The following is a 24,694-nucleotide window of genomic DNA, read 5'->3' as shown; positions in this document are numbered from 1 at the left end:
GCTTCTTAGTGCTCTGTCCTGCTGCCCATCACCATAGTATCTGATTAGCTCATTTGGATGTTGAGAGTACAGGAAAGAAAATAGATTTGTGCCATTTTTGGCATCTTCTGAGGGCACAAAGGCAGTCTGATTTTTTTTTCTAAAATAAGTTTTTGTATTTTTCCTCTGCTTATTTTTTCCATGAGCAATTCAGGTTGTTTCTACCCTGTTTTTCTTGGAAGACATCATGGGCATTTGGAGAAGCAGTAGAATAATGACATCACCAAGACATTGAGAATGCATTCCCACTTTTCTCTCCAAGTGCCCAGAAGGACAGACAAGTTTTCCAACAATTCACTGGGAAAAAAATCTTAGAGGAGCTCAATTTACTGAAGCATAAAACCATGGGATATGCTTCCAGAAGTCCTAGCCCTTCATCTCAGTGATTACAGCACCAATGTGCACACAGTCAAGTGGACATAGTTGGGTAGGGCTTTGCAGTGTGGCCACTCAGATCTGGAGTAGGCCAATCGGGGTGCTCACACCTGGCTGCCACCTGAGTTAACTCTGCAATGAAGACACCTTTAGTAAGTAGTCTTGCTGATGCACATTGAGGAGTAGAATCTAGTTCCCTCTCAAATTGTATTACAGTGAAAGGCACACTTCATTTGCATATAAATGCAACCATGGAAGTGTGTTTTTGTTTTTTTTTTATCAAAACCCTGTGGGTTTTATAAACCTAGTGAAACACTGAAACATCATTACACATAATCTATTTATAACTTCATTTTTAAAAGATAAATGCTGGTTATGTAAGCATTAATTTCAAATAAACAGTAGTAGAAATTATATCATCCCTATTGAAGAAAGCTCCCTTCTTGCTCACTGGCTGGATTAAATCTTCGCTGTCTACAGCATGTGAATTCTCTAGCCCAAGCAAAACATGCAGACACATGAAATTGAGAAGTGTTTGTTATACACCAGCACATGCATTGCAACTGCTGTAGAAACTCTGAGCTCTCCAAGTTACTTTGGACTTTACATCTGCTGACAGCAAGACACTGGTTCATGTACCCAGTAAACTACTGAAAACATGACCATAAGGGTACAGTATCTGTTTTACATGTCAGACCTCCAAATTCCAATCCCATTTTGTAAGTGTTTACAGTAGTTACTCGTGCTAATATATATGAGCTGGTATTGATACAATGCTACAGTCTTTGCTGGAAGATACTAGCATGCAACCTTGAAATAAAATACAGAAGGATAGTATTCACAGATCCATGTGCTAAAGTAATTTTCCTGTTTCTATTTTAACTGCTCAGTGCTAAGAGATGTGGACAAACATATCACTACTTTCAGAGTTATCTTGTCTCTCACCAGCAAAGTATTCTGTTTGAAATAATAAGCCAAAATGTTAAGTATGAAACACTGCTTATGAAGAAACCTTGCTGCTGCAAAGATATAGAAATAACTTACAGGGCGGTGGTGTCTTTGGAGTGCTGTGTGAAGGGAAGGGCTGGTTACCAGGCAGTGAGTGCATAAGAGACCACACAGATTCTGACTGAGATGTCCAACCTTAGAGGAAAAAGTAATGGATTACTGAGCAACAACCACATACCGAAGATATTGTAAAACGTCATCTGAGTGCAACATATAGATCCCACGTAGAACACTGATTATTTTGTGGTAAATGTAATTAACTATGAACTTGCACTAATGCTGATAGGATTTGGACTTTTTGCTTTGGATAGCCTAAGGAAATATTAACCACCTACAAAATGTTTAATGTATCAACAGTAATCCCTGCCCTCCCTCCCCCCCCCCACACTCTTTAGGATAGTTCTGAATGTCCCACAGTTGCAAACATGTTACAGTGTGATACTTAATATTTACAAAGTATATAAAATCCTGCTATTTCTGTTCTTGGTTACACAAGTGTAAACTAAAATAAACTGAAGGTAATCTGGATTTAGGCTTGTGTAACTGGAAACAGAATTTGCCCTCAACACTTTCTTTGAATTTTCTTGAAGAAATTGGAAATTCTAGGGTAACGCAGACTCAGCAGTTCAGTTCAGTTCAGTTCAGTTCAAAGTCAGTATCTGACTTTTTTACTATATTTATAAAGGGATTAAAAATAAAAGCCAGAAAATATAAATATTTAAAATGTCTAAACAGTGTGTATTTTATAGATACAATGTGTGGTCACCAAAAATAAGGACAGTGGAGATTTTCTCAACAAGTGCTATCAAGTTAGCAGATTTTGCTCATATTTTGTGGATTCAAAAGCACTATTGTATACATGACAAATTCAGGACTTGTGCAAGTATTACCAACATAAATAATCCTTATTCATGCAAGTGGTCCCATTGACATCATGAGGGCTAGAAGATGGAAGGGTGGAAGATCAAGACCTAATTTAATAAACTGAAGAGCTATGTGTTTCCAAATCTGAATCAATAGATTTTGGTTATGTCTATACATTGCCAGAAGGTAAGCACACTATTTTTGGAAAGAAGCAAAACTTTGTTATTGAAAAGGGTGATAACTGATAGATTTCCTGGCTGGATTAGTTAATATTCTGAGCTTCATCACAGCAGTACTTGCCCAACCTCTATTGCGATATCGTTACTGCAAGACAGTTCTTTTTAGTCCCTAACACATTTGCACTCAATCCTTCTATGGAAGTTTTGCCATTATTGTCAAATGGAAGCAGCACCTGGCCTTTTGTACAAACATAAAAAAGACATCTATAGTCTGAGTAATTCAGATGCTTACTACTGAAGCTTCCAGCAGCATGAAGGCCAAGGTCAAGGAGTTGTGAAGGTAGGAATCCAGATGAACTAGGCAGAAGTTCTGATTCTGTAGCAGGATTCTGTGAAAGGAGACTGGTATGTGAACTCCGAAGCACATTTTGACATTCCTGGACGATCTCTCCAGCACTTGAACAGGGACTCAGTATGTTATCCAGGAATGACAGCTCTTTCTCACAATCTTCTCCTTCCAAATAATCTACCAGCAGATTGCTGGAAACTGAAGGAGGAAAGAAAATAAGTTGGAAGAGCAGTTTTTGAGATAATAGCACAGACTGTGGTCCTTATGATTACTAAATTCCTGCTAACTTTTTAATATAAAATGAAGGGTCATATTTTGCTCTGTTACAAAGTTCACTCTGACTTATACTTCTGTTATTGAAAGCAGGATTTGGCCAAAAATATGAATTCATGTTGCATAGAAGACAAGATAACAAGACAGACCCTCACATCTGCATGTGGTTTTACTGAAGTCAGTGGGTCACAAGGGATGGTAGCTATGTTGGTGGGCACGCTCTCCTGCTGATATAGCACTGTGTACACGAGCGCATATGCCGCCAAAACTTATGGCACTCGGGGGTGGGTTTTTTCACACCCCTGAGCGACAACATAAGTGCTAGTGTATACATGGCCTACCTGTGGACACCTTAGTCTCCACGTGAGCAATGGCTGCTCCTGTGAGTCAAAGCCATGTAAGGGCATGTGACCCTGGACTCCATCTTGTGCCTGTGCTTTTCCACAAACTGTGCTCTGGGCTCTGTTTGGGACAGTAAAATTTCATCGACATGTGAAAGGGTATAAAGACCCTGGAAACATCTCCATTTTGTCTTCATTTCCTGCTTCACTTCTTTGGACAGGACTTCTAACAAGGCAGCTCTAAACAAGGACTGATGACCACCAAGCTGTTTGGATAATTTCCAGAGAGACTTCTGCAAACTAGCAGTTTATTCCATCAAGCCTTCAAACCTGATATAAGAACTGTGCAATCACTTGCATGCATGTGATTTCCTTAACCATTGTCAATCTCTTTCTTTTCTCTTATAAATAAACCATTATATTTTAGTTACTAAAGGATAGACAGCAGCGTGATTATTGGATAAGGTCTGAGTTATATACTAACCTGATTTTGTGGCTGATTTCTTGGGATCAGAAGAACCTTTTGTTTGATTCAACTGGTTTTCAGTAACCACTCATAATTAAGTCTAGTGTCTGGGTGGTGAAATGCCTGACTTCTTGTTAAGCAGTGTGGTGAACCAGAAGTTTACTTTTGCTACCGGCATGGTATATCTTATGGTTGAATAACAACCACCAGTCTGGGGTAAGTCTATTTCTCAGCAGTTTGTCCTGAATCTGGCATCCTCAGCTGTGACCCACTGAGGCACGGTGACACCTTGTCTTTCAAATAACAGCACATTTATACCCAGAACTGAACAGGGTATTCAAGGTGACGATGTGCTATTGACTTACTGAAAATAGTATACTGCTATTGTATGTATTTTCTCTCCTTTTTAATACATCCTAATAGCCTTCTGCATTTTTGACAACTGGTCAATGAGCTATTTTCATTGAGCAGTCCAAAGTGAGTACAGATCTCTTCCTGAACAACTACAATTAATTTATAATCCAGCAATGTGTGAGAGTAATACAAATGCTGTGAGGGTGTTATAGACTCTTCAGCACCCAAAAGGCGGGGCGGGGGGAAGCTCTGTGGTCATGTTATACCACATCTCAGCTTCCCTAATGAAAGGAGGCAATACTTCTCTGGGAGGTAGAAATATAGGATCCAGAGGAAAGGGCAGTCAAGGAAAGGAGGCAAAACAACTATACCTAGTTCTCAAAAGCACATCAAAGGGAGGTAGTCTCCTAGGAAGTTTGTTGCTGGTAGGAGACCAGTACTTTGGACTCCCCAAAGGATTGTTGCAGAACATGGGTGTTTATTTTGCATTATAAACCTTGTTTGAATAAGTAGCCTGAGGAATTGAGGGAGTTTAGGAAAAGACTTAGTGAGCGTTGGCTTTAGAGTAAATATTCAAGCCCTCTTTTCCAAAATGAGAATTTTTTTTCCCTGTATCAAAAAGGGTCACTTGTGTGTGGAAGAACTTTGAAATTTGGCCTGGCCATTTTCCAGTGTGCATTCTCTTGCACTTATCTATGCTCAGTTTTTCTGCCACAGTGTTGCCCAGTTGACTGACTTTATTGGATCTCTCTAAAGTTCCTGAGTCCTTCCTTGTTTTGACTAACCTAAATAATTGTTATCTGAATTGTTGACCTTCACTGTCTCTTTTCCAGATTATAAATAAATATATTCAATACTATTCATCCCGGTATGGATCCTTGGAATTATCCTACTATTAACCTATTTTCATGTTGAGAATTTACCATTTCTTAGTTTCTAATCCATGACAGAACTTTACTTTTCTCCCTGTGACTACTTAGTTGCCTTAATTGTCTGTCTCTCTTGAGAAACTTTGAAGTGAACCAAATAGGTCTTTATTTGGCTGAAAAAGCAGGAACTTATTAGGTCTTGTTCTACACTCAGGAAGTGCCCTGATTCAACAAACTGTGTAGATATAGAGTGTTGACCCTTATGTGGATAGAAGGGTAAGCTCAAGTTTGTACCGTTGTGCTAATTGGGGGCCATATAAACCATGATGAGCTCAATCCATCCTAAGGCTGGATTGCCCTTGCCCACACTTAGGAGTCAGCTCACTGGCGCAGCTACAGACACAGCTAAATTGGGGCTATTTCATGTGTAGACAATGCCTGAGAGACAGTAGGACTGGGCCTTGTAAAACAGCTTTATTAAGTGCGGAGTCTAGAGATTATCAGACTTGCCGCTACAGTAGAACCTCAGCGTTATGAACACCTCGGGAATAGAGGTTGTTCGTAATTCTGAACAAAACATTATGGTTGGCTTTTCAAAAGTTCACAACTGAACATTGACTTAATATAACTTTGAAACTTTATTATATAGAAGAAAAATGCTGCTTTTAACTATCTCAATTTATATAAAATAAGCACAGAAAGTTTCCTTACCTTGTCAAATTTTTTTTTAACTTTCCCTTTATTTTTTTAGTAGTTTACGTTTAACACAGTACTGCACTGTTTTCTTTTTTGTTTTTGTTTTGTTTTTTTGGTCTCTGCTGCTGCCTCATTGCATACTTCTGGTTCCAAATGAAGTATGTGGTTGACTTGTCTATTTGTAACTCTTAGATTCTACTGTATATGTTCCTTTACTTGCTACTCTTGGGCTGATATACTGCTTGGTAAAAATCCTATCAATTCACATGTACATTCACATTTAATGTTTGTTTCAGTATAATATGGTTGTGTTTTTACTAAGCCATCTAGGGTACAGAGGTGGGATGTAAGCTTGTGTACGTGTTTCTAAGTGAGGACCTCCTGATGCTGCACTTCTAACTATTTTTTTAAATCTCTGACTTTTTTTTTTTACTATGACTAATCCCACCAGGCCAGCACAAAGAGCTGATCATTCTGTAAAACGATCTTAAAAATAAGTCTTCTCAAAAATTATACATCCTAATATCAATTTTTTTTAAAAAGTGTTTAATTTGATGTTAACTTTCTCCATATACTGAGATTTCTTAACTTTCTCATGGCTAAAAAGCTTAGATTCACAAAGCTCATTCATCTGAATTTTTTTTTCTTCTTCTGTCACAGGAATAAAACTGGTGGGGGGGAAGGCCTAAGTCAAGAGAGCTATCCCAGAAAAGCTGCAAAGTAAAGGCACAGCACAGATGAATTTCCCAAAAGAATGGATCCAGATAATCACTGTTTATTTTTTTTAAAGTTCATATGTAAAACGTAGACAGTGAATAGTCCACTGTAGAGAAGGATATTGTTATCCTACCTAAAAAACTCCCAAACTTTACATCTTCATCGTGTTCCTTAAAAAGGATATTGATTAATTTGATTTTTAGTCTCCACTGTTTGCAATATCCTCTTAAATAATAAAAATATTTTCTGTACTCATCAATTTTTGTCTTGTTTTATATTAAGCAAATATAGATATTTTCCCTCTATTTCCACCTCCACCCACCCCCACACACAGGTGGATTTCACCCTTTGGAATAAAGAGTGTGCCCCTCTTAAGAAACACCTACATTTATTTAAAAAAACAAACAAAAAAACAATTATCATGGCGGGTTAAGGTAGCTCAACACTTCCCATTGTAACACTGTTTTCAGTTGCTTATAACTTGGCCAAATTTTAACTGTTCAGGCTGAAATTTCCCAGGCTGCATGTCTGCCTCAGCATGAGTATTTTGGGAAAATTTCAGCAAAAATAGTTCAACCCCTTCCAAGAATGAGATTAGGGAAAAACACATTGTTTTGCCCATTTTTCCAAGGTCCTTACTATGTATCCTCTCCGTCCATGGCCTTCCCCAACAGCTCTACCCAGAGACCTACGTAATACAAGAGGCATGATATTGCTCCTCTATTCTCCCCCTCCAGACGCGCACACACACACCCAAGCCAGATTTCACACTTTGGAATGGTACTCCCCCTTTTAAGAAGCACCTTTATATTTACTTAAAAAACAAAACAAAAAACAGGAAATGTATGAGTGGAGTGAAAAACATTGTTTTTGTTGCTTGCAAAAGTAGTGGCTTCCCCTTCAGTAAGAGTGGGAGATTTATTTTTTAAGATGGAGTACCCATGTGTAATCTATGCAGCTATTTAATAGAAACAATTTAGATTGATCTGCAGAAGCCATCGCTTAGGGCCTTCTAGTACAGTTTTAGAAAAAGCTCTCTATATAGAGATTTATACTGCATGTGTGGTTTATAATAACCAAAGAATAAATTCCTTTGTATCTACAACCATAGTTTTTATTCCATAATTACACAGTTTATTCTATATGTTTAGCACTTCTGGCTTCCTCAATTTCCTTCTAATCCATCTCCAGTGGGACTACTGCGAACATTCCAATCCTCTGAGCAGCTTTCTGTTAGCTACTGTTAAAAGTAAGAATAGAAACATAAGTTTTTTCTCAGTTTTCTTCCCAAGTATGGATCAGGTAAACACTGAGAGCCAGATTCTTCTCTATATCAGTTCTACTCCACGTATCTCCGCTAACTTTAATGGAGTTTCTCATCATTTACAGCAGTGTAAGAAGAGAATCAGACACAGGGACAGCAAATTACCTTGGTCCAAGACTGGAAATAGTCAGTCTTGGATGAGGAAGTTACTCACCTTATGCAGTAACGATGGTTCTTCAGGATGAGTGTCCTGATGGGTGCTCCACTGTAGAAGTATCTGCATCCCTGAGCTGCTGATCAGAGAACTTGGGTAGCAGTGTCCATTCAGCCCACACATGCGCCACCCCCTCATGCTCTGCCATGAGGCTAACCAGTGCTGCGCATGTGAACCCTCCTCAGTTCCTTTCCTACTGCAGAGTCATTGACAAGAACTCCAAAGCAGAGGAGAGGAGGGTGGGTTGTGGAGCATCCTTAGGGGGACACATCTTGAAGAACCATTGTTACTGAACCAGGTGCGTAACTTCCTCTTCTTCTTTTAGTAGTGTCCCTATGGGTGCTCCACTGTAGGTGACTCCCAAGCAGTACCCCTCACTGGAGGCTGGGGCTTCTGAGTTGAGTCTGTTACAGATAATAGCACTGTGGCACCAAATCTGGCATTGGCAGCAGAGTCCCCCAGGATGGCATAGTGCTCTGTAAAGGTATGTGCAGATGCTCAGGCAGCTGCTCAGCAGATTTCTGATATAGGGATACCTTTGGAGAAGGCAATGGATGAGGTGACCGATCTCGTAGAGTGTGAAAGTATTGAAGATGAGGGTGTTACACTGCAAATCTGGTAACAGAGGTTGATACAGTTCAAGACCCATTTGGAGAGTCCTTGAGCTGAAATCACTGTGCCTATCTGCAATGGAGAGGAAGACTCTCTGAGATTTTCTAAAAACTCTTGCCTTGTCCAAATAGAAGGCCAAGACTTTCCTCCTGTCAAGCATATGGAGGATAGTTTCCCTAGTATCCTGATGAGGTTTGGGATAAAAGGTTGGAAGGTGAATGAGTTGGTTCATGTGAAGTGCGGAAGTCATCTTGGGAGTGAACTTTGGATGCGGTCTAAGCATGAAGAACACTGTAAAGGGGTGTACACCATCCGAGCCCCTATTTCCCTTATCCTTCTTGTCAAGGTGATGGTGATCAGGAACGCTGTCTTCATGGAGAGGTGAGTTAAAGGACAAATGACCATGGATTCAAACTGCAGTCTGGTCAGTCCTTTTAGTACTAGGTTGAGATCCCATTGTGGAGTAGGAAGTCTGGGTTGAGGAAAGAGATTCGCTATGCCTTTGAGAAACCTCTTAGTAGTCGTGTCGGAGAAAACTGAGTACCTTACTACTTGTTAAGTAGAGTCATCGGTGGACATAGCACTAGTTGTGACAGGCAAGGATACCATGTCTGTCTGGGACAGCTAGGAGCGGTCAATATGATGTTTACTTTTTATTTTCAAGAGGACTTTCAGTAATAGAGGGAATGGGGGAAAGGTGTAAAGAAGGCCCTTGCCTCATAAGAGGAGGAGAGAGTCCCCCAGGGAGTTTTGTCCAATCCCCACTCTGAAGGAGTACTGTGGACATTTCTTGTTTTGGTAAGTGACAAAGAGGTCTATTGTTTGTCTCCCCCATTGTCCCCATTCATGGTCGTGTGGGAATTTGTGACTGAGACTGTCTGCTGTCATGTTGTGCACTCCCAGTAGGTAGGCCGCTGATATTGTGGAAAATGCGCCAGTTCCATAGCTTTTGTGCTTCCATACACAGGGAGGGTGCTTCCATGCACAGGGAGGGCGGACCTACCCCCTCCTTGTTTCTTTATGTAATACATGCAGGCCGTGTGATCCGTCATGACTTTTGTGTGCATGCCTCTGATCAGCCAGATGAAGTGAACACACGCATTCCCTGATTACTCTGAGTTTGAGCAGGTTGATGTGAAGGCATGTCTCAGATGGAGACCATTTGCCCTGCACTGTGAGATTGTTGAGATGTAAGCCAAATCCTATGAAGGATGCATTAGCAGTCAGGGGCAGGCTGAACAAACGGGATTCCCGTGCAGACATTTATAGGGTCTTTCCACCAATTCAAAGATTGTTTGATCTTGGTGGGCATTGATAGTAGCTTATTTATGTTGTCTCTGTTCCATCTATAAACCGAACCATGCCTGGAGGTATGAGCTATAACCAATGTGTCCACGGTCAGATGCCCCAGAAGCTGGAGGCAGTGTCTGGCTGAAATTTGGGGGCTGGATTGCACTGTTTCTAAAAGCGTGGAGAGGCTGAGGAATCTGTGATGTGGGAGGAGTGCCCTTGCTCAGATGGAGTCAAGGTCTGTTCTTAAGAATTCTAACCTCTGTACTGGGATTAATGTTGAGTTTTTGTGCATTGATTTGTAGGCCCAGATTCTGGAGTAGATCCAGTGAGGTATGGATGATTGGTTGGGCTTTGACAAAGGAATGTGCCCTGAGGAGACAATTCTCCAGGTAAGGATAAATCATGATGCTTTTGGAGTGTAAATGGGCTGCCACTACCAAGAAGACCTTGGAGAATACTCTGTGGGCTAAAGACAGGCCAAAAAGGGAGTGCTCTGTACTGGTAGTAGTCTTGGCCTAGTGTAAATCATCTGTGACTTGGTATGATTGAAATGTAAAAATACGCATCTTGAAGGTCGAGGGCCAAGAACCAGTCTCCTTTTTCTAAAGCTGGAATAATTGTTGCTAATGTGACCATCTTGAACTTCTGAGCCTTGACAAATTTGTTGAGCACGCTGAGGTCTAGTATGGGCCTCCAACCTCCCTTTTTCTTCAGTATCAGGAAGTAATGAAAGTAGAAGCCTTTTCCTCTTAGATGTGTGGACACTGGCTTTATGGCTCCTGTGCTAAGGAGATGGTTTCTCTCCTGTTGAAGCAGGCTCTTGTGAGAAGGGTCCCTGAAGAGGGATGGGGAAGGGTGTTGGGAGGGTTTGTGTGGGAGAGGGGTGAAATGGAGATTATTTGAGATGGGTACTTCATTCAACACCCACTGGTTGGAGGTTATCCATTCCCAGGTGCTGCAGAAAGGGGTGAGATGGCATCCAAAGGAATGGGTGAGGTTTTCCAGCATCAGGTGGTGTTGAGGAGAGTGTTCTGTGGGCACATCAGCCAATCCATCAAAACCGTTGCTTTGAGGTGGAAGGTTGAGAGGAAGTAGGTTGAGATCCTGATGGTTTCTGTCTGGGGAACCTAGACTTCTTCCTCTGAGCTTCATATGACCTTTGAGATTAATATTGCAATGAGCAGGGTTTGAATGACAGCTGAGGACTTTCTTTTCTACTCAAGTGTGTAGAACCCAAGGGATCAAAGAGTAGCCCTGAAGTCTTTTAAGATATAGAGGGAAGTGTTAGTCCTTTCTGGCAAACAGTTTTGTCCCTTCAAAAGGAAGGTCCTCCTAAGTTGTTTGAACCTCTTTTGGGAAGTCAGATAGGTGCAACCAAGAAGGTCATCTCATCATGACAGCAATAAAGATAGAACATGCCACCACGTCAGCTGCATCCATGGGCAGCAGGTACCATAGGTACAGGAAGGCGTTGCCTTCCCAAACAGTCTGATGTCCCCCGCCCATGCTCCACCTCCAGGCCCCAACCTGCCTGCTGGTCTCTGGAGCAGGCAGGCAGGGGGCCGTGCCATGCCATGCCACCCATCCTCCTAGTGCTGGGGTCATGCCACCCACCCGTCTCTGGGGCCAGGGGCGCTCTGGCTGCACCACCCGCCTGTTGCTGGGGCCGGGGTTGCTCCAGCCATGCCACCTGCCCAGGCTGGCAGCTTAGCCAGGGGGTGCCTTCAGGGGCAGGGGGGCTGGTCGGGGGTTGAGGCAGGCAGCACATCCTGGGGAGGCTGGGGCCGCACTGCCCACCTCTCTGGGGCCGATGGGGCTGGGGCTGTGCTGCTTGGCTCACTGGCGCTCTGGGGCTGGAGGGTGCTGGGGGGCACTAGCCTGGGGCAAGGGTCTGCAGCCACTGTGGGGGCTGGACTATGGTGGGTGCAGAAGGGACGGAGACTCAGGCAGAAGGGGCGGGGCTGGGCGGGCTATCCTCCCCAAGCCAGGGGTTCACCCACCGCCCATGGCTGCATTGACTGCAGAGTGGAGTGATGTCTTTGCCATCAGTTGGCCTTCATTGATAATGGCCTTGAATTGTTCCTTGTATGAATCTGGGAGCTGCTCAGTAAAAGAATTGAGTTTGAATAGTTCTGGTAATCATATTTCGCCATTAGGACTTGATAGTTTGTAATGTGGAATTGAAGGGTGGCTGAGGAGTGCGTTTTCCTGCCAAAAAGATCAAGGCACTTCCAATCCCAGTTGTAGGGGGTGGCCCTTTGAGTTAATCGTGTCCACTATGATTGAATTGGGAGGTGTGAGAAGAGGAACTCACTATCTTTTGCCAGCACATAATATTTTTTGTTGGCCCACTTACATGTTGGAGGGACTGATGCAGGAGTCTGCCATGATTTTGGCAGAGTCCAAAAGAGCATCATTAATAGGGAAGGCTATTCTGAACAAGGCAGAAGAATGTAAAATGTTCACTAGTTTGTGGTGCGACTTGGTCACCTTCAATAGTGAAAACTGTAGTGCCTCTGCCCCCTGCTATGCCAGTTCCTGAAATAGTTTAAAGTCATTTGCCATCAGTGGCGGAGGGGGCATCACCATCTCGTCTGCTGATGACGGTGAGAAATTAGCCTGAGGGGTAACTTCTTCCTCAACTTTAGTTTCTTGTTCCTTCCTCATGTTCAGATGCCCTCACAGCAGCAGCTGAAGGAGGATGTCGTCTTGGTTGCTGGTAGGCCACACTAGAGTTATGGAAGACATGTTGTTTTTGAGACCGCCAGGAATCCTAGTAGAGCCATTGTGAGGGTGGGAAGGGGACCGGTGGTTGTTACCCTGGCTCCCCAAACCAGGGAGGCTGTGGATAAGGTGGATCAGGTGGTTATGGTCCATAGTGGAATTGGGCACCATATGGAGAGTGAGAAGAGAGTGGGAGACCATGTCCTCTTGCTCATTTTCTGACTCGGAGGATGAAAAGGGTGGTGCAGGATAAGAGATCACCAGCAAGTCAAGAGCTCTGGGTAAACTTAGTACCGTGGCCCCAGTTCTGAGCAGATGTGAATCCGGTGCCTCAGACACTGAAAAGTCCATCACATACCAGAAGTCTGGCAGCACCAAAGGTGTCTGTACCAGTGTTGTCAGTGCTGAGATGTTTATACCGAAGGCGTTGGTGATGTGGGCTTGGTAGTATGGTCTGTTGGTGCCCAGCGTGCCATAAGCAGTACTGATGTTAACGTCAGTATCGGCAGTGCCTTTCCTGAGGCAGATTTTCGATGTTTCTCACACCCAGATGGTATCAGTGGTTCCTTGCCTGTGCCTATTGGTTCCTTCAGCAACCCCATATGCTCAATCAGGACAATATTGTGAAAGCCCCGGGTACTGGATTTAGAAAGTTTCAGTGCCATCGGTACCTGTGATACTGATTGAGCCAGAGATTATTTCTGGCTCAATCGAGGCTTACTATGGGCACTCACAGCCCATTTCCCAGAGGCCTTACATGAGTGGCTCGTAGACATCATCTTGGGCTCACTTCTCTTAGATGTAGAGGGTTGCGGTAAGTTTTCCCACCATCCAGGGTCTTGGTGAAGCTCGGATGGTTAAAGAATTGCCTCCATGAGTTAGAGTTTGAGCCTCAGTTCTCTGTTCTTTCTGGATCTCAGCTTCAGTTGCTGGCATGAACCACACTTCTGTGGGATGTTTCTCTCCCAGGCTGCGGACGCATTGAGACCGTCCATCAATCATTGGGATAGATTCCTTGCAACACAGACACTTCTTGAAGACTGGGGAGCCAGATTTACCCTGTCCCAGAGGGTCCCCAGACAGGGGGTTGAAGAAAGAACAAAGTCGTTTGTTTGTTTGTTTGTTTTTTAAAGCAATGACCAAATAAAAGATAAATGAAATAAGAAAGAAAAAGAAGCTTCAAAAAGTAGCTAAAGATTAATAATTCTAAAGAGGTTAATAATGCGCTAATGGACAGCTAAAGCTCCATCTCTAACCAGGGGCAGTTGAGAAAGAATTGAGGAGGGTTCACTTGCAGAGTGCTTGTTAGCCTCATGGCAGAGCATGAGGGGCAGCGCATGCACTGGCTGAATGGACATTGCTCCCAAAGTTTTCCGATCAGCAGTGGTGGGACGCAGACACACCTACAGTGGAGCACCACAGAGACAGTACTCAAAGAAGAAACATGAAAGTTTTAAGGTCTGAAATTATGAGCTTCCATAGCTAGAACTACATGAGTTATACCACTGAGAAGATGACCAGTGATATACAACATTCATCCATAACCACAGCAAGCCATGATACTGGACCTTAAATTCATAACATCCTGATTTAGCAAAATAGCTTTTCTATTACTTTCAAGAATTAATAAATATAATAGTATTAACTCTTCTCCACCCTGGGATCTGTACATGATAATTAAGGCAACCAGGCAGAGTGATATGGAAGAGCATCAATAAACATTTTAAAACTGCATGTTTTCTAAAAATATCTTTTAAAAGATGGTAAATATAATCACCATAATGCATAGTGGCATAAAGAATTTATTGGCAATAGGGGCCAATTCCTCCACAGATTCCTCAACAGGAATTTTTGGTCACTAGATCTGCCTTGTCACCGATACAGAAGTCCCTCCTCCAGCCCAACCACCACCACTTTTGCACAGGTCCACTTGGAGCCAGCACTGATCCTCCTCCAGAGGGTGCCGAGTCCTCCCTGTGTATCCTCTCTGTCCACTGCCTTCCCCAATAGATCTACACAGAGACATATGTAATACAAGGGGCTTCAGATTGTTCCTTTATTTCAGTGATGGGCAAACTTTTTGGCCTGAGGACCATATCTGGGTATGGAAATTGTATGGTGGGCCATGAATGCTCACGAAATTGGGCATTGTGGTGTGATAGGGGGTGAGGGCGCCAGCTGGGCATGCAGGCTCTGGGATGGGGCTAGAGATGAGGGGTTGGGGGTGCAGGAGGGGCTCCGGATTGGGACTGAGGGGTTTGGAGGGGGTCAGGGCTGGGTCAGGAGGGCAGGCTCCGGGCGGCGTTTACCTCAAGCAGCTCCCAGAAGCAGCGGCATATCCCCCCTCCGGCTCCTAAGCAGAGACATGGCCAGGCAGCTCTGTGCGCTGCCCTGTCCGCAGGCGCCACCCTTGCAGCTCCCACTGGCTGCTGTTCCCAGCCAATGGGAGCTGCGGGGGTGGCGCTTGAGGCAGGAGCAGTGTGCAGAGCCCCCTGGCTGCCGCTACATGTAGGTGCCAAAGGGGGGATATGCCGCTGCTTCCCAGGAGCTGTGCGGAGTAGGGCAGGCCCCCGACCCTGCTCCCCGGTTGGTGCTCCACAGCGCAGCAAGTCCCGGACCCCACTCCCCTGCGGACCAGATTAAAACGTCTGGAGGGCTCGATGCGGCCCCCGGACTGTAGTTTGCCCACTCCTGATCAATTTTCTCCCCCCCCACACACAGATCAAGGTGGATTTCACCCTTTGGAATAGAGTGCCCATCCCTTTTTAAGAAGCACCTTACATTTATGTAAAAAACAAAAACAATTAAGGGGGGTGCAAGTGCCTCAACACTTCCCATAAATTAACTGTTTTCAGTTGCTTATAACTTTGCCAAAGTTTGGCATGTTGGATGTCTGCCTCAGGCTGAGTGTTTTGGGAAAGTTTCAGCAAAAATAGTTCAGCCTTTCCCAAGAATGATTAGGGAAAAATACTTTGTTTTGCCTATGTTGTTGTTTTAAAAAAAGCTGTTTTGTTCAGAAGCTGGAGTGCCTACATGCTTTCAAATAAGGGCTTGAAAATGGGCTAGGGTTCCCCTGGGATCAAAGATCTGCCTTTTGCTGTTTGTATGAAAAAAATACACAAATTTAGCCAAACTATGAGCCTTTGAAAAATTTGTTTGCATTTGCTCAATAGAAACTTGTTAGAATTTGGCAGCTAAATGCTCAGAAGATTCCATCTCCACTGAGCATTCTCTAGCCCAGCACTAAAAGGACTGAGCAGGACTTTCCCTGAAATTGCTGTTGTAGCATTGGGCACAGGAACTGAGAGCAGGATGATTGCCTTACCTGTGCTCTCAATCCTCACCAGACAATGTGGAGGAGGAAGCTGCTGAGTCGACTACAGAGGGGACAAGAGCTGGACTTAGAAACCTAAATGGGGAAACTGGAACAGGGAACTGATGGAGAAGCTAGGATTGGGTAGTTAAGGAGACTGGGAGCCAGTGTGGGTGGAGAGGAGAGAAAGACTAGGAAAGGTGGGCAAGGACACTGGGAGACATTGTGGGGAAGGAGGGTGGGGGGGACTTGGAGCCTAAGAGTGAACAAGGAGTTGGGGAAGACTGGGATTGAGAGTCTGGGGAAGCCTGGGGTTGGCTGGCAGAGACTGGAACTGGAACTGGAATGAGGAGCCAGGGAAGAGACAAGAGTGGGAAAAGCTCAGGCTGAAGGTGATGTGGCAGGAGTCAGGCATGGAACGAAATAGGCAGAAGGATCTGTGACCACTAGACATACTCCCCTTCAAACCCAGAATGGTTGAGGAATAGAACCAAAGATTCCCAAATCTCAATATTCCTCTGCTGTTAGCAAATACTTGTGAACCGCCCTGTCAAAGTTTGTGTCTCATTCCCCCTCTAGTGACTGTCATCCTCTACGTGAACCAATCTACTACTGCTATTGGTTAGTTCAAGCAGCAGAGGTCTGTGCTGTGAATCAAAAGGTTCTAATCCTGCAGATCACCCCTCTGGATGTTGCTATGATTGCACTTCATATAATGGAATATCTGGTTTTTGCATTGCTTTTTTATAAACCTAGGGAACTCATCCATAGAGCACAGTCCATCATATGTACCGAATGAGACTTCAGCCCTGTGGAAACAATAGTATCATAATGTATATACACAAGGATGCTGAATTAAGGTTGTACAGGCATATAGTTTGTATGTTTGGGTTTAAAGATATAGCATGTAAGATCAGAACTATAAAATACACATTGGTGTGTGGCAAGCTAATAGTTTTATAGGCATGAATTTGGAGTGAGTTCATTACTTGTGTCATCCAATCAAATTCCCTGAAATCCAAAATATATGTGTATTTAACATCTTACCTGCTTCACTTTCCAAATTGATAGAAGGTTCCTCATCCAACAAAATTAACCTGATTCAAAAACCAAAGAGAATTGGTCAGATTGAGCACTAAAATGCAAGATGTGTTGAAATGTTACTGGCTCAATGCTAAAGAAAGAATTAAGGCTTACTTTTCCTCTTGCTAATGTTGGTTTTACATTTAGGTAACTCTAAGAATTTCAATGAGGTTGTTCTGGCTTTACACTGGTATGAGAGAGAGAAAAATCTGGCCCCTTGTCTCAAAATGTACAGGGCTACAGCCAGATTTTGAAAAGGCTGAACTCCCTTAATTCCCAATAAGTGATCAGCACTTCTATAAACTACATCATTTATTAAATGCCTAACTATTGATTTAGAAGTCTAACATTAGGCAGTCCTTTTCAGACCATCCTGGCCTGTGTTCATTTTGTATTTTTACATTTTAAATTAATGTCTCTGTGCTTGGTGAACTTAAGGTAATGGAAACTGATCAAGACAATGAAGTGAGAAAATGGTATTGACAGATATATAGAGAGTAACTCATAAGCTAATATCTATTTACTATATTTGTTTTGTTTTTATTAAGATTGCAATAGGTTCTAAAACATGTTACAGATTGACATATTTCCTACAAACAATTGTGTAACTTTGCAAACTTTGGCAAAGTTGTATAACATTTTTTGTTTAACATATATAAATTAATAAACAAGTTATCATCAAAGAAGGTCTAATCTGGCTAAGAACACTAACTACAAACAATTATTTTAACCTAACAAGATGAGATGTTGTTTTTGGTGGAGGGGGCAAAAAAACAGAAATAAAAAAATCAAGAAAATGCCAAAGTGGAAAAAGAATGAAAAGGGTTTTAAAATGCATGTTGGAGAAGAAAGTAAGTTTATATGTTATTATTTATGAATACTAGAAAGCAGAGACCCTCTTCCTAATACCCACATCAAACATGTTCAACGGGTTGCTTTTAATCCTCTACAATCTCACATCATTTTTCTTCCTGCTTACTTATCAAGGTTTGTACTGATGGTGTCTTTCTCTATCTTCTCTTTATGTTCTTCAGTGGGATTGTTTAGGGAAGGCTCCTGTGGCTGCTGAGAAATGGAGAAAATATATTTTAAGAGAGGGAACTGATGATATCTACAATTAACATCTCCAGTCTAATGATTTGAACACGGTAATCTATATAGCAGTAACTTTTCTCTCAATTATCTGGTTGTAACAACCATTTTTTATAATTAAGAAATTACACTTTTTGATACTGTGACTGTAGTTACACTGTAATATCACAGATGCACTAAAATTTTGGTCATACTTTACATAAAGATTCCATTTATAAATGATAAATGATTTATATAAAGATTAATAGATATTTTAGGTATGTTCCAGACATGAGTAGTATGTGTTATAGATGATTATGAGCACATCATTAGATGGAGTTGTAAGTCATGGATAGTAATAAGCGATCTGTTGGTCTCTATAATACTCTAACAATTAACCTATTTATTAAAATATCACTTATTTATTAGCCCCTTATATATTCTTTTTTTATAAATGGAACCTTAATATAAAGTGTGACCACAGGGTTTTTTGGTTTTGTTTTTTTTTTAAATGAAAATCAGATAAATTAACAACCTATTTATCCACTTGCAAAATGAGAATGGGAATGGACTTGTTTATGCCAGACTTGTCAGTAGTTTAATTCTAGACAAATAAATTACAATGGTTATTCAAATTTGAAATTTACTTCTCCAAAAAAAAAAGTTTTCATTTCAAGAACCTTGTATTTTACAGAAATAACATGAAAACTTCACCTCAAGTGAAACAGAGTGATATGGGTGGACACCTATGAACTCCTCATGGATTTTGGACATCAATCCTGCTGTCTTCTTGCAGAAGTGCAAAAGGGTTATCTGACAAGGACAAAGTCAAAGGAGATATTAAACAGATTTACCTCTAACAGCTATTTATATCATTATTTCCCTGTCTCCTTTGACATAAGCAAATTCTAAACAAATTGGAAGTTCTTCCCAATCCTGAATCTCCCATTTCAGTAAGAAAGATATGTAAGGGACGTTTCAAGATGGAAACATGTAACTCTATCCTCCCAGCCATCTGTTCATAGGACTTTGTATGTTCCACAGAGGGAAGAATTGCTTCTGAAACTAGAGTCTTTTCTTCCAGATATTGCTGTGGAGAGGACAGGACAGAGAGAGAATAGAGTTCACTAGTGTGAAGGAGCACAGACTCTTCTATTGAGAGAAAGATTGGAAAGGAGGATTTCTCTCTGTCCATGATATCTTTTGGAACAATTTTGTAAAACCCCTTCTGCCATTTTTTTATTTCAACAAGGATGAAAATATATATAAATATGGACACTCTCCTCTTAAAAAGAAGCCCAAAAATGTGCAAGTTTCTCCATTTTGAGGGTTCCTGCCAGAAGCATGCTTACTTGTGAAACATGGACAGGAGTGACTTGAGACTCGCTGATTTCTCAGCCTGCAGAGTTAGGGAGAGAGTAGCAGTGAAAAAGATTGATATTGGATGGGGGAAGATTTATCTAAACCAGGAAAAAATTGTTTGGGTTCAGTTTATTTCAGGGATCAGGTTCGTTCTCATAGCTGAGTTCTCTTGTCCAGGGGCCATTGTAATCCATCCTGAAGGCTTTAAGAGCTGCTCTCATGACGAAAGCCTTTTGGGTTCACTTCAGGTAGGAAAACAGGATGGAGAATTCGGCTTGGGAGTTCTGAGAATATCAGTAGCACTGCAGGTGGCAGAAAATAAACACAGCTGAGCAACAGAATCCGGGCACGTACTTCTGCTCAGTTAGGCTTTGCATGGAAGCACAATCTTTGGTTAGAGGCTCTGTTTTGATAGCTGAATCTGTGAAGACTGTGTTACAGTAACTTTAGGGACAAAGTGAGAAAATGGCTATATAACATCAATGGCAACATTTGCCTTCAAAAGAAGTCCTGTTAATTAGAACTAAGACTCCCATCTTTCTATAGTGTATAATCTGTTTCCACCTAAATGCCTTTCTTCAATACATATTTCTAGTTTCCATTCCCTTCTCTCCTATTTTCAGCTCATTCTGGAGTTTTCTCCAGATGTGCTAAAATTCAAAAAGCATTGAAATGAGGAAAATGGACACTCTTAAGTTGGATGGATCACAAACTTACTGAGCCTGATCCACCACAGCATTGCTTCAGCTTCATGGCAATTTAACTTCGTGCAGTGACTCTCTAAACCTGGGATACAACACAGCCTCTTATAAAATAGAAATTATTCCAAGAAATCCCAAAGGAAGGTGCTAGAGCATTGTCTGTACAAGTTTGCTATGTATTTCAAAATGTCATTGCAATATTTATAAATTAATCAGTGTGTGTATTCAAATGCTTCCTTCACAATGGAGATATTGGCCATAAACTATGTCCTGTAAATATCAGAAGAGAGGATGCCATCACCAATGCATTGCTGCTTATAAGATCTTGTACACTTTTGTGCTCTGGTTTAACAACTTCATTCTCCCACATTATATTAAAAAGTTAGATTTCCTTCAAATATCCAGTACAAAGCATTCTGTGAAGTTAACATGGATACCTGATAGATAGCAAGGGAATGCGACAACATATTGCAGCGACTAGCTCCAAGTAGATCAACCTTCTGACAGACATCCATTTTCAACTTGTCAAACTGGGCTTTGGTGTTTTTCACTTGCATCTGCACCTAGAACCATGAAAGTTGAAATATATAACAGCAAAAAGAGATTGTGTGTGTGTTTGCAGAAGAGAACCCCTGAAAATGTTTCACAGTCTAGTATGTATAGCAGTCTCATCCTGGAGAATCTATAAACTCAAGATTGCATGGCAATCTGTAGGAGTAATTTGTAGGCCCCATTGTTATAGGTATTGCACATGTACACATAATGTAGAGATTGTCCCTGCCCTAAAGAATTTATAATCAAATGTAAACAATTTTAGAAATTAGCTGCTAATTATGGTCTCTTCACTGCCAAAATGAAAAAATATCCTGTTTATATGCAAGAAAGCAATGTTAAAGTTGACATAACATTCAGATAAACACTCAGGAAATTCAGAAATCCACAGTACCTTTATTTGCCCACTTGCAGGCATACACTACAGTCTGGTCTTGTGACTGCATACAGGGGCATTATCTGTTAGTAAGTAAGTAGTCTGACTTCCCTTCATCCTTCTCTTTGGTTAGGGAAAGTGCTAAAAGTATAGTTGCAGGGAGGCTAGAATGAGGAAGGCAAGGCGCTACACCTGAGTTGGGAAATCTTTATGATGTATATTTTTTGCTTATGGTAACATACTCTGATTTTTGCTGATAAGCATCTTCTTCTGCTTCAATAATCAATAATTTTTTTCAGTTTTATTTTTTCTGACTTACCTCAGCAGCTTACATGTAGTGTCAGAGATTTTAAAGCAAGAGGGAGAATATGTGTACACTAACAACATGGAGCAGAAGAACCTGATGAAGTGGTAAAAGAAACAGCAACAGAAACAAGAGAAGCAACATCAGCTCCAGTAACTTATGCAGTGGCAGCAGTTACACCACCACCAACAGGAATTGGGGGAGATGGTGAGGCAAGCTGCTTTGCTTGTCAAGAGAGGTGATCTGTCTTCTGTTACCCCTATGGGAGGAGGATTCTTAACCAAAATGGAACCTCTATATTATAATGAAGATCATACAGTATTCTGTTTTTCAATTATACTGTATTTTATAACTAGTAAGTCACATTGCCTTGTATTGTGTGACCACATGATTTACTGTAATCAAATACTAAGACATGTTTCTACTAAGAAAACTTAAAACATCCTACTAGTGCATCCTAGTATAAAAGATAAAGCTGTGGTGGCCAGACACACCCAGCTATGAGCTCTGTGCCTGGAGTCGGTGCAGCTGCTAGGTTCCCCACAGCTGAAATGGTACTGTACATGGTTTGTCCTTGTCAACACTTGCAACTAAACCACGTTCAATTGCACTCATTGCTAGCAATAAGAAGGAAATAAATACTTTTCTGAATTTCTCCATTTGCTTGCAGGTGTCAGGATCCAGTTCTTGGGACACATCCTTCATCCACAGCAAGGCCCCTCTGTATTCTATGCGGGCCTGCTCCATACGATCAATAGTTAACAAGGTATCAGACACAGCCTTGTGACTGAATGTTGCCAGTTCCTGCCCAAAGCGAGACAAGGTGGTACAAAGGGCTACCCTGGAGGTAAAAGAAAGGAACAAGTAGAATAGGTTATATGCCAAATGCAAATACATATTAGGTTGTGGGGGAGAGCTGGGAGGAAACAAACAGTAAATTCCAGTAGGAGACCAGCTACAATTTTTGTGTATGTGTGACTATATGTTGTGGTGAACGCTTTCTTGCACGTAGAAAACACCTCAAAGGGCCTGACTCTGAAAGGTGCTGACCACCTCCTGCTAGATGCCCTCTGAAGTGACAGGAGCTTGCCATTTTGCAGGATAAGACCTAGGGTACATAACTACACTACAGCCACAAGTGTAATTTGCAGTTTATGTAGAGGTACGCATGCTAGCAATACTCTAGCTCAGGGGTAGTAACAGCTGGCCCATCGGCCAAATCTGATGTTTTTGAACAGACTATGAAATCATTTTATTTACTTATTATTATCATTGTTGTTATCTTTGTATTATTCTCTCTAGCGTCTGGATCTTGACTATACCTTAACCAAGAAATTTGGACCTTGACAAAAAATAGATTACCCTTGCTCTAGCTATATATACCCATCTGACCCTCCCGAATACATACCCACTTGTGCAGCCTGTGCTGAAGCCCACGCTGCTGCATCCTCAGTTCTATATTTAGTGAGCTAGATAGAAAAAGCTAGCAAGAGTACATCTACACAAGCTGCCATTCACATGTGTGGCTGCAGTGCACTCATACCCTAAAGTGGTCAAATGCTACAAATGCCAACGTTGGTAAAAGAGACTGGTCATTCATAACTTAAAAGAAATGTAGCAAGCCGCCAGGACCAGAAGGGATGCATTCATGTAGTATTCATTTGGAATTCCCAGGTTTCAGAACACAAATGGAATTAAAATATCATACAATAGTAATAAGTAATGTTGTGCTCTTGGCATCACATACTAGACAAGCAAGTGAAGGTTCTGGTCCTGATACCATGGGTGTATGTTTCTGCACACTAGCAGCAATACTGTTAAAAATGTCTTCTACTTCTAGCTGGCTGAAAGTGGGCATTTATAACTTGACTGCATAATGGTTACAGTTTAACACTGCCTAAGCAACTCTGTTCTAAAGGCCCTTTTTCTGCTGTTTATAACTTGCCAAACTCTCAGCAGTTAGGCTGAAACTTGCTTGGTTTGGTCTCTGCTTGGGAGAACAAACCTTGGGAGAACAAAACAGTTGAACCATTTTTTTGAGAAAAGAGTAGGGGGGAAAAAATACACCTTTGGCATAAAATATGTGTGACAAACCCACCTATTATCAAGCTTGCCCAATGCTTCCTATTATAAGACCACATTTTCAGTTGCATATACATTTGTAACACTGTAACCATTCAAATTTCCCATGCCAGGTCTATGCCTTAAGCTGAATTTTTTTGGAAAGTTTCAGCCAAAATGGTTTAGCCATTTCTGAGTATGAAGCAAGGGAAAAATAAGTTGTTTTGCTCATATAATAAGAATTCTGGTGAGCATAAGAATGGCTGTGCTGTCAGTCCAATGGTCCATCTTGTCCAGTATCTTGTCTTTTGACAGTTGGCGGTGCCAGATGCTTCAGAAGGAATTAACAGAACAGGGCAATTTATCAAGTGATCCATCCCCCCTCATCCAGTCCCACTTTCTAGCAATCAGAATTTTAGGGACACCCAGTGCATGGGGTTGTGTCCCTGACCATCTTGGCTAATAGCCATTGATGGATCTTCCTCCATGAACTTATCTAATTCTTTTTTGAACCCAGTTATACTTTTGGCCTTCACAACATCCCCTGGCAACGAGTTCTATGGGTTGACTTTGTGCTGTATGAAGAAGTACTGCCTTACGTTTCTTTTAAACCTCCCCCATCCCTCTCTAGTCCAGGTCCATATAGAGGATGACAACCTATTTTCACTATCAGTTACTCTGTTAGCTCAACTGGCAGAGGTCTGTGTGGTGAATTTAAATTTTTCAGCCCTGCAGAAGACCTGTGTGGATGCCAATATGATGCTATATGATGGAATTTCTATTTTTTCGGTTCACTTTTTAAAAAATTTAAGAAATTAAACAAAAGCTACTTTGAGCCCCCTTGTGCATATGTATCATGATACAGTTTTTAATTACATAATCACATACTATTTTTCCCCACAGGAGTCCTGCTTGATTCACTGCATAGGATGGACTTGCTCTGGGGATAAATCAGGGTTGTGTAGTGAAGAAAGCTGTTGTCTGTACAACCCTGCTTCATTTGCTCCAGGAGCTGGAAAATGTGTAGTGAATGAGGCAGGGGATTTCAGGAAGAAATGAATGGTTTCATGATTAGGGCAGTTGAATGCTGCCTGGCAGAACTGGATTCTATCTCTGCCTCCACCAGTGTGTGTATGTGATGTTAGGCAAGTAAGTTAAACTAGTTTTTTCATAGGTGGTCACCAATTGTGTGTTGCTGGGTATGAAATGCACAAGTGCTAAGCATCCACAGCTG

General features: G+C 41.8%; 1 protein-coding gene across 1 annotated transcript in view; it reads right to left on the bottom strand.

The window, feature by feature from the left end:
• ICA1L (islet cell autoantigen 1 like) overlaps positions 1-24,694 on the bottom strand; it is a 72,496-nt gene that overhangs the window by 1,763 nt on the left and 46,039 nt on the right. The window contains exons 7-13 of the mRNA XM_030580555.1: positions 22,042-22,240; positions 20,605-20,730; positions 18,819-18,917; positions 18,013-18,098; positions 16,998-17,047; positions 2,758-3,012; positions 1,459-1,557 (exon numbers count right to left, since the gene is read on the bottom strand). Coding sequence (XP_030436415.1) covers positions 1,459-1,557; positions 2,758-3,012; positions 16,998-17,047; positions 18,013-18,098; positions 18,819-18,917; positions 20,605-20,730; positions 22,042-22,240 — 914 coding nt within the window. The remainder of the gene's footprint in view (positions 1-1,458; positions 1,558-2,757; positions 3,013-16,997; positions 17,048-18,012; positions 18,099-18,818; positions 18,918-20,604; positions 20,731-22,041; positions 22,241-24,694) is intronic.

The sequence above is a fragment of the Gopherus evgoodei genome, chromosome 11 (assembly GCF_007399415.2).
Source record: "Gopherus evgoodei ecotype Sinaloan lineage chromosome 11, rGopEvg1_v1.p, whole genome shotgun sequence".
In the NCBI taxonomy this organism is placed as follows: domain Eukaryota; kingdom Metazoa; phylum Chordata; order Testudines; family Testudinidae; genus Gopherus; species Gopherus evgoodei.
The sequence above is the reverse complement of the archived record's forward strand: the minus strand, read 5'-3'. Positions and strand labels throughout refer to the sequence as shown.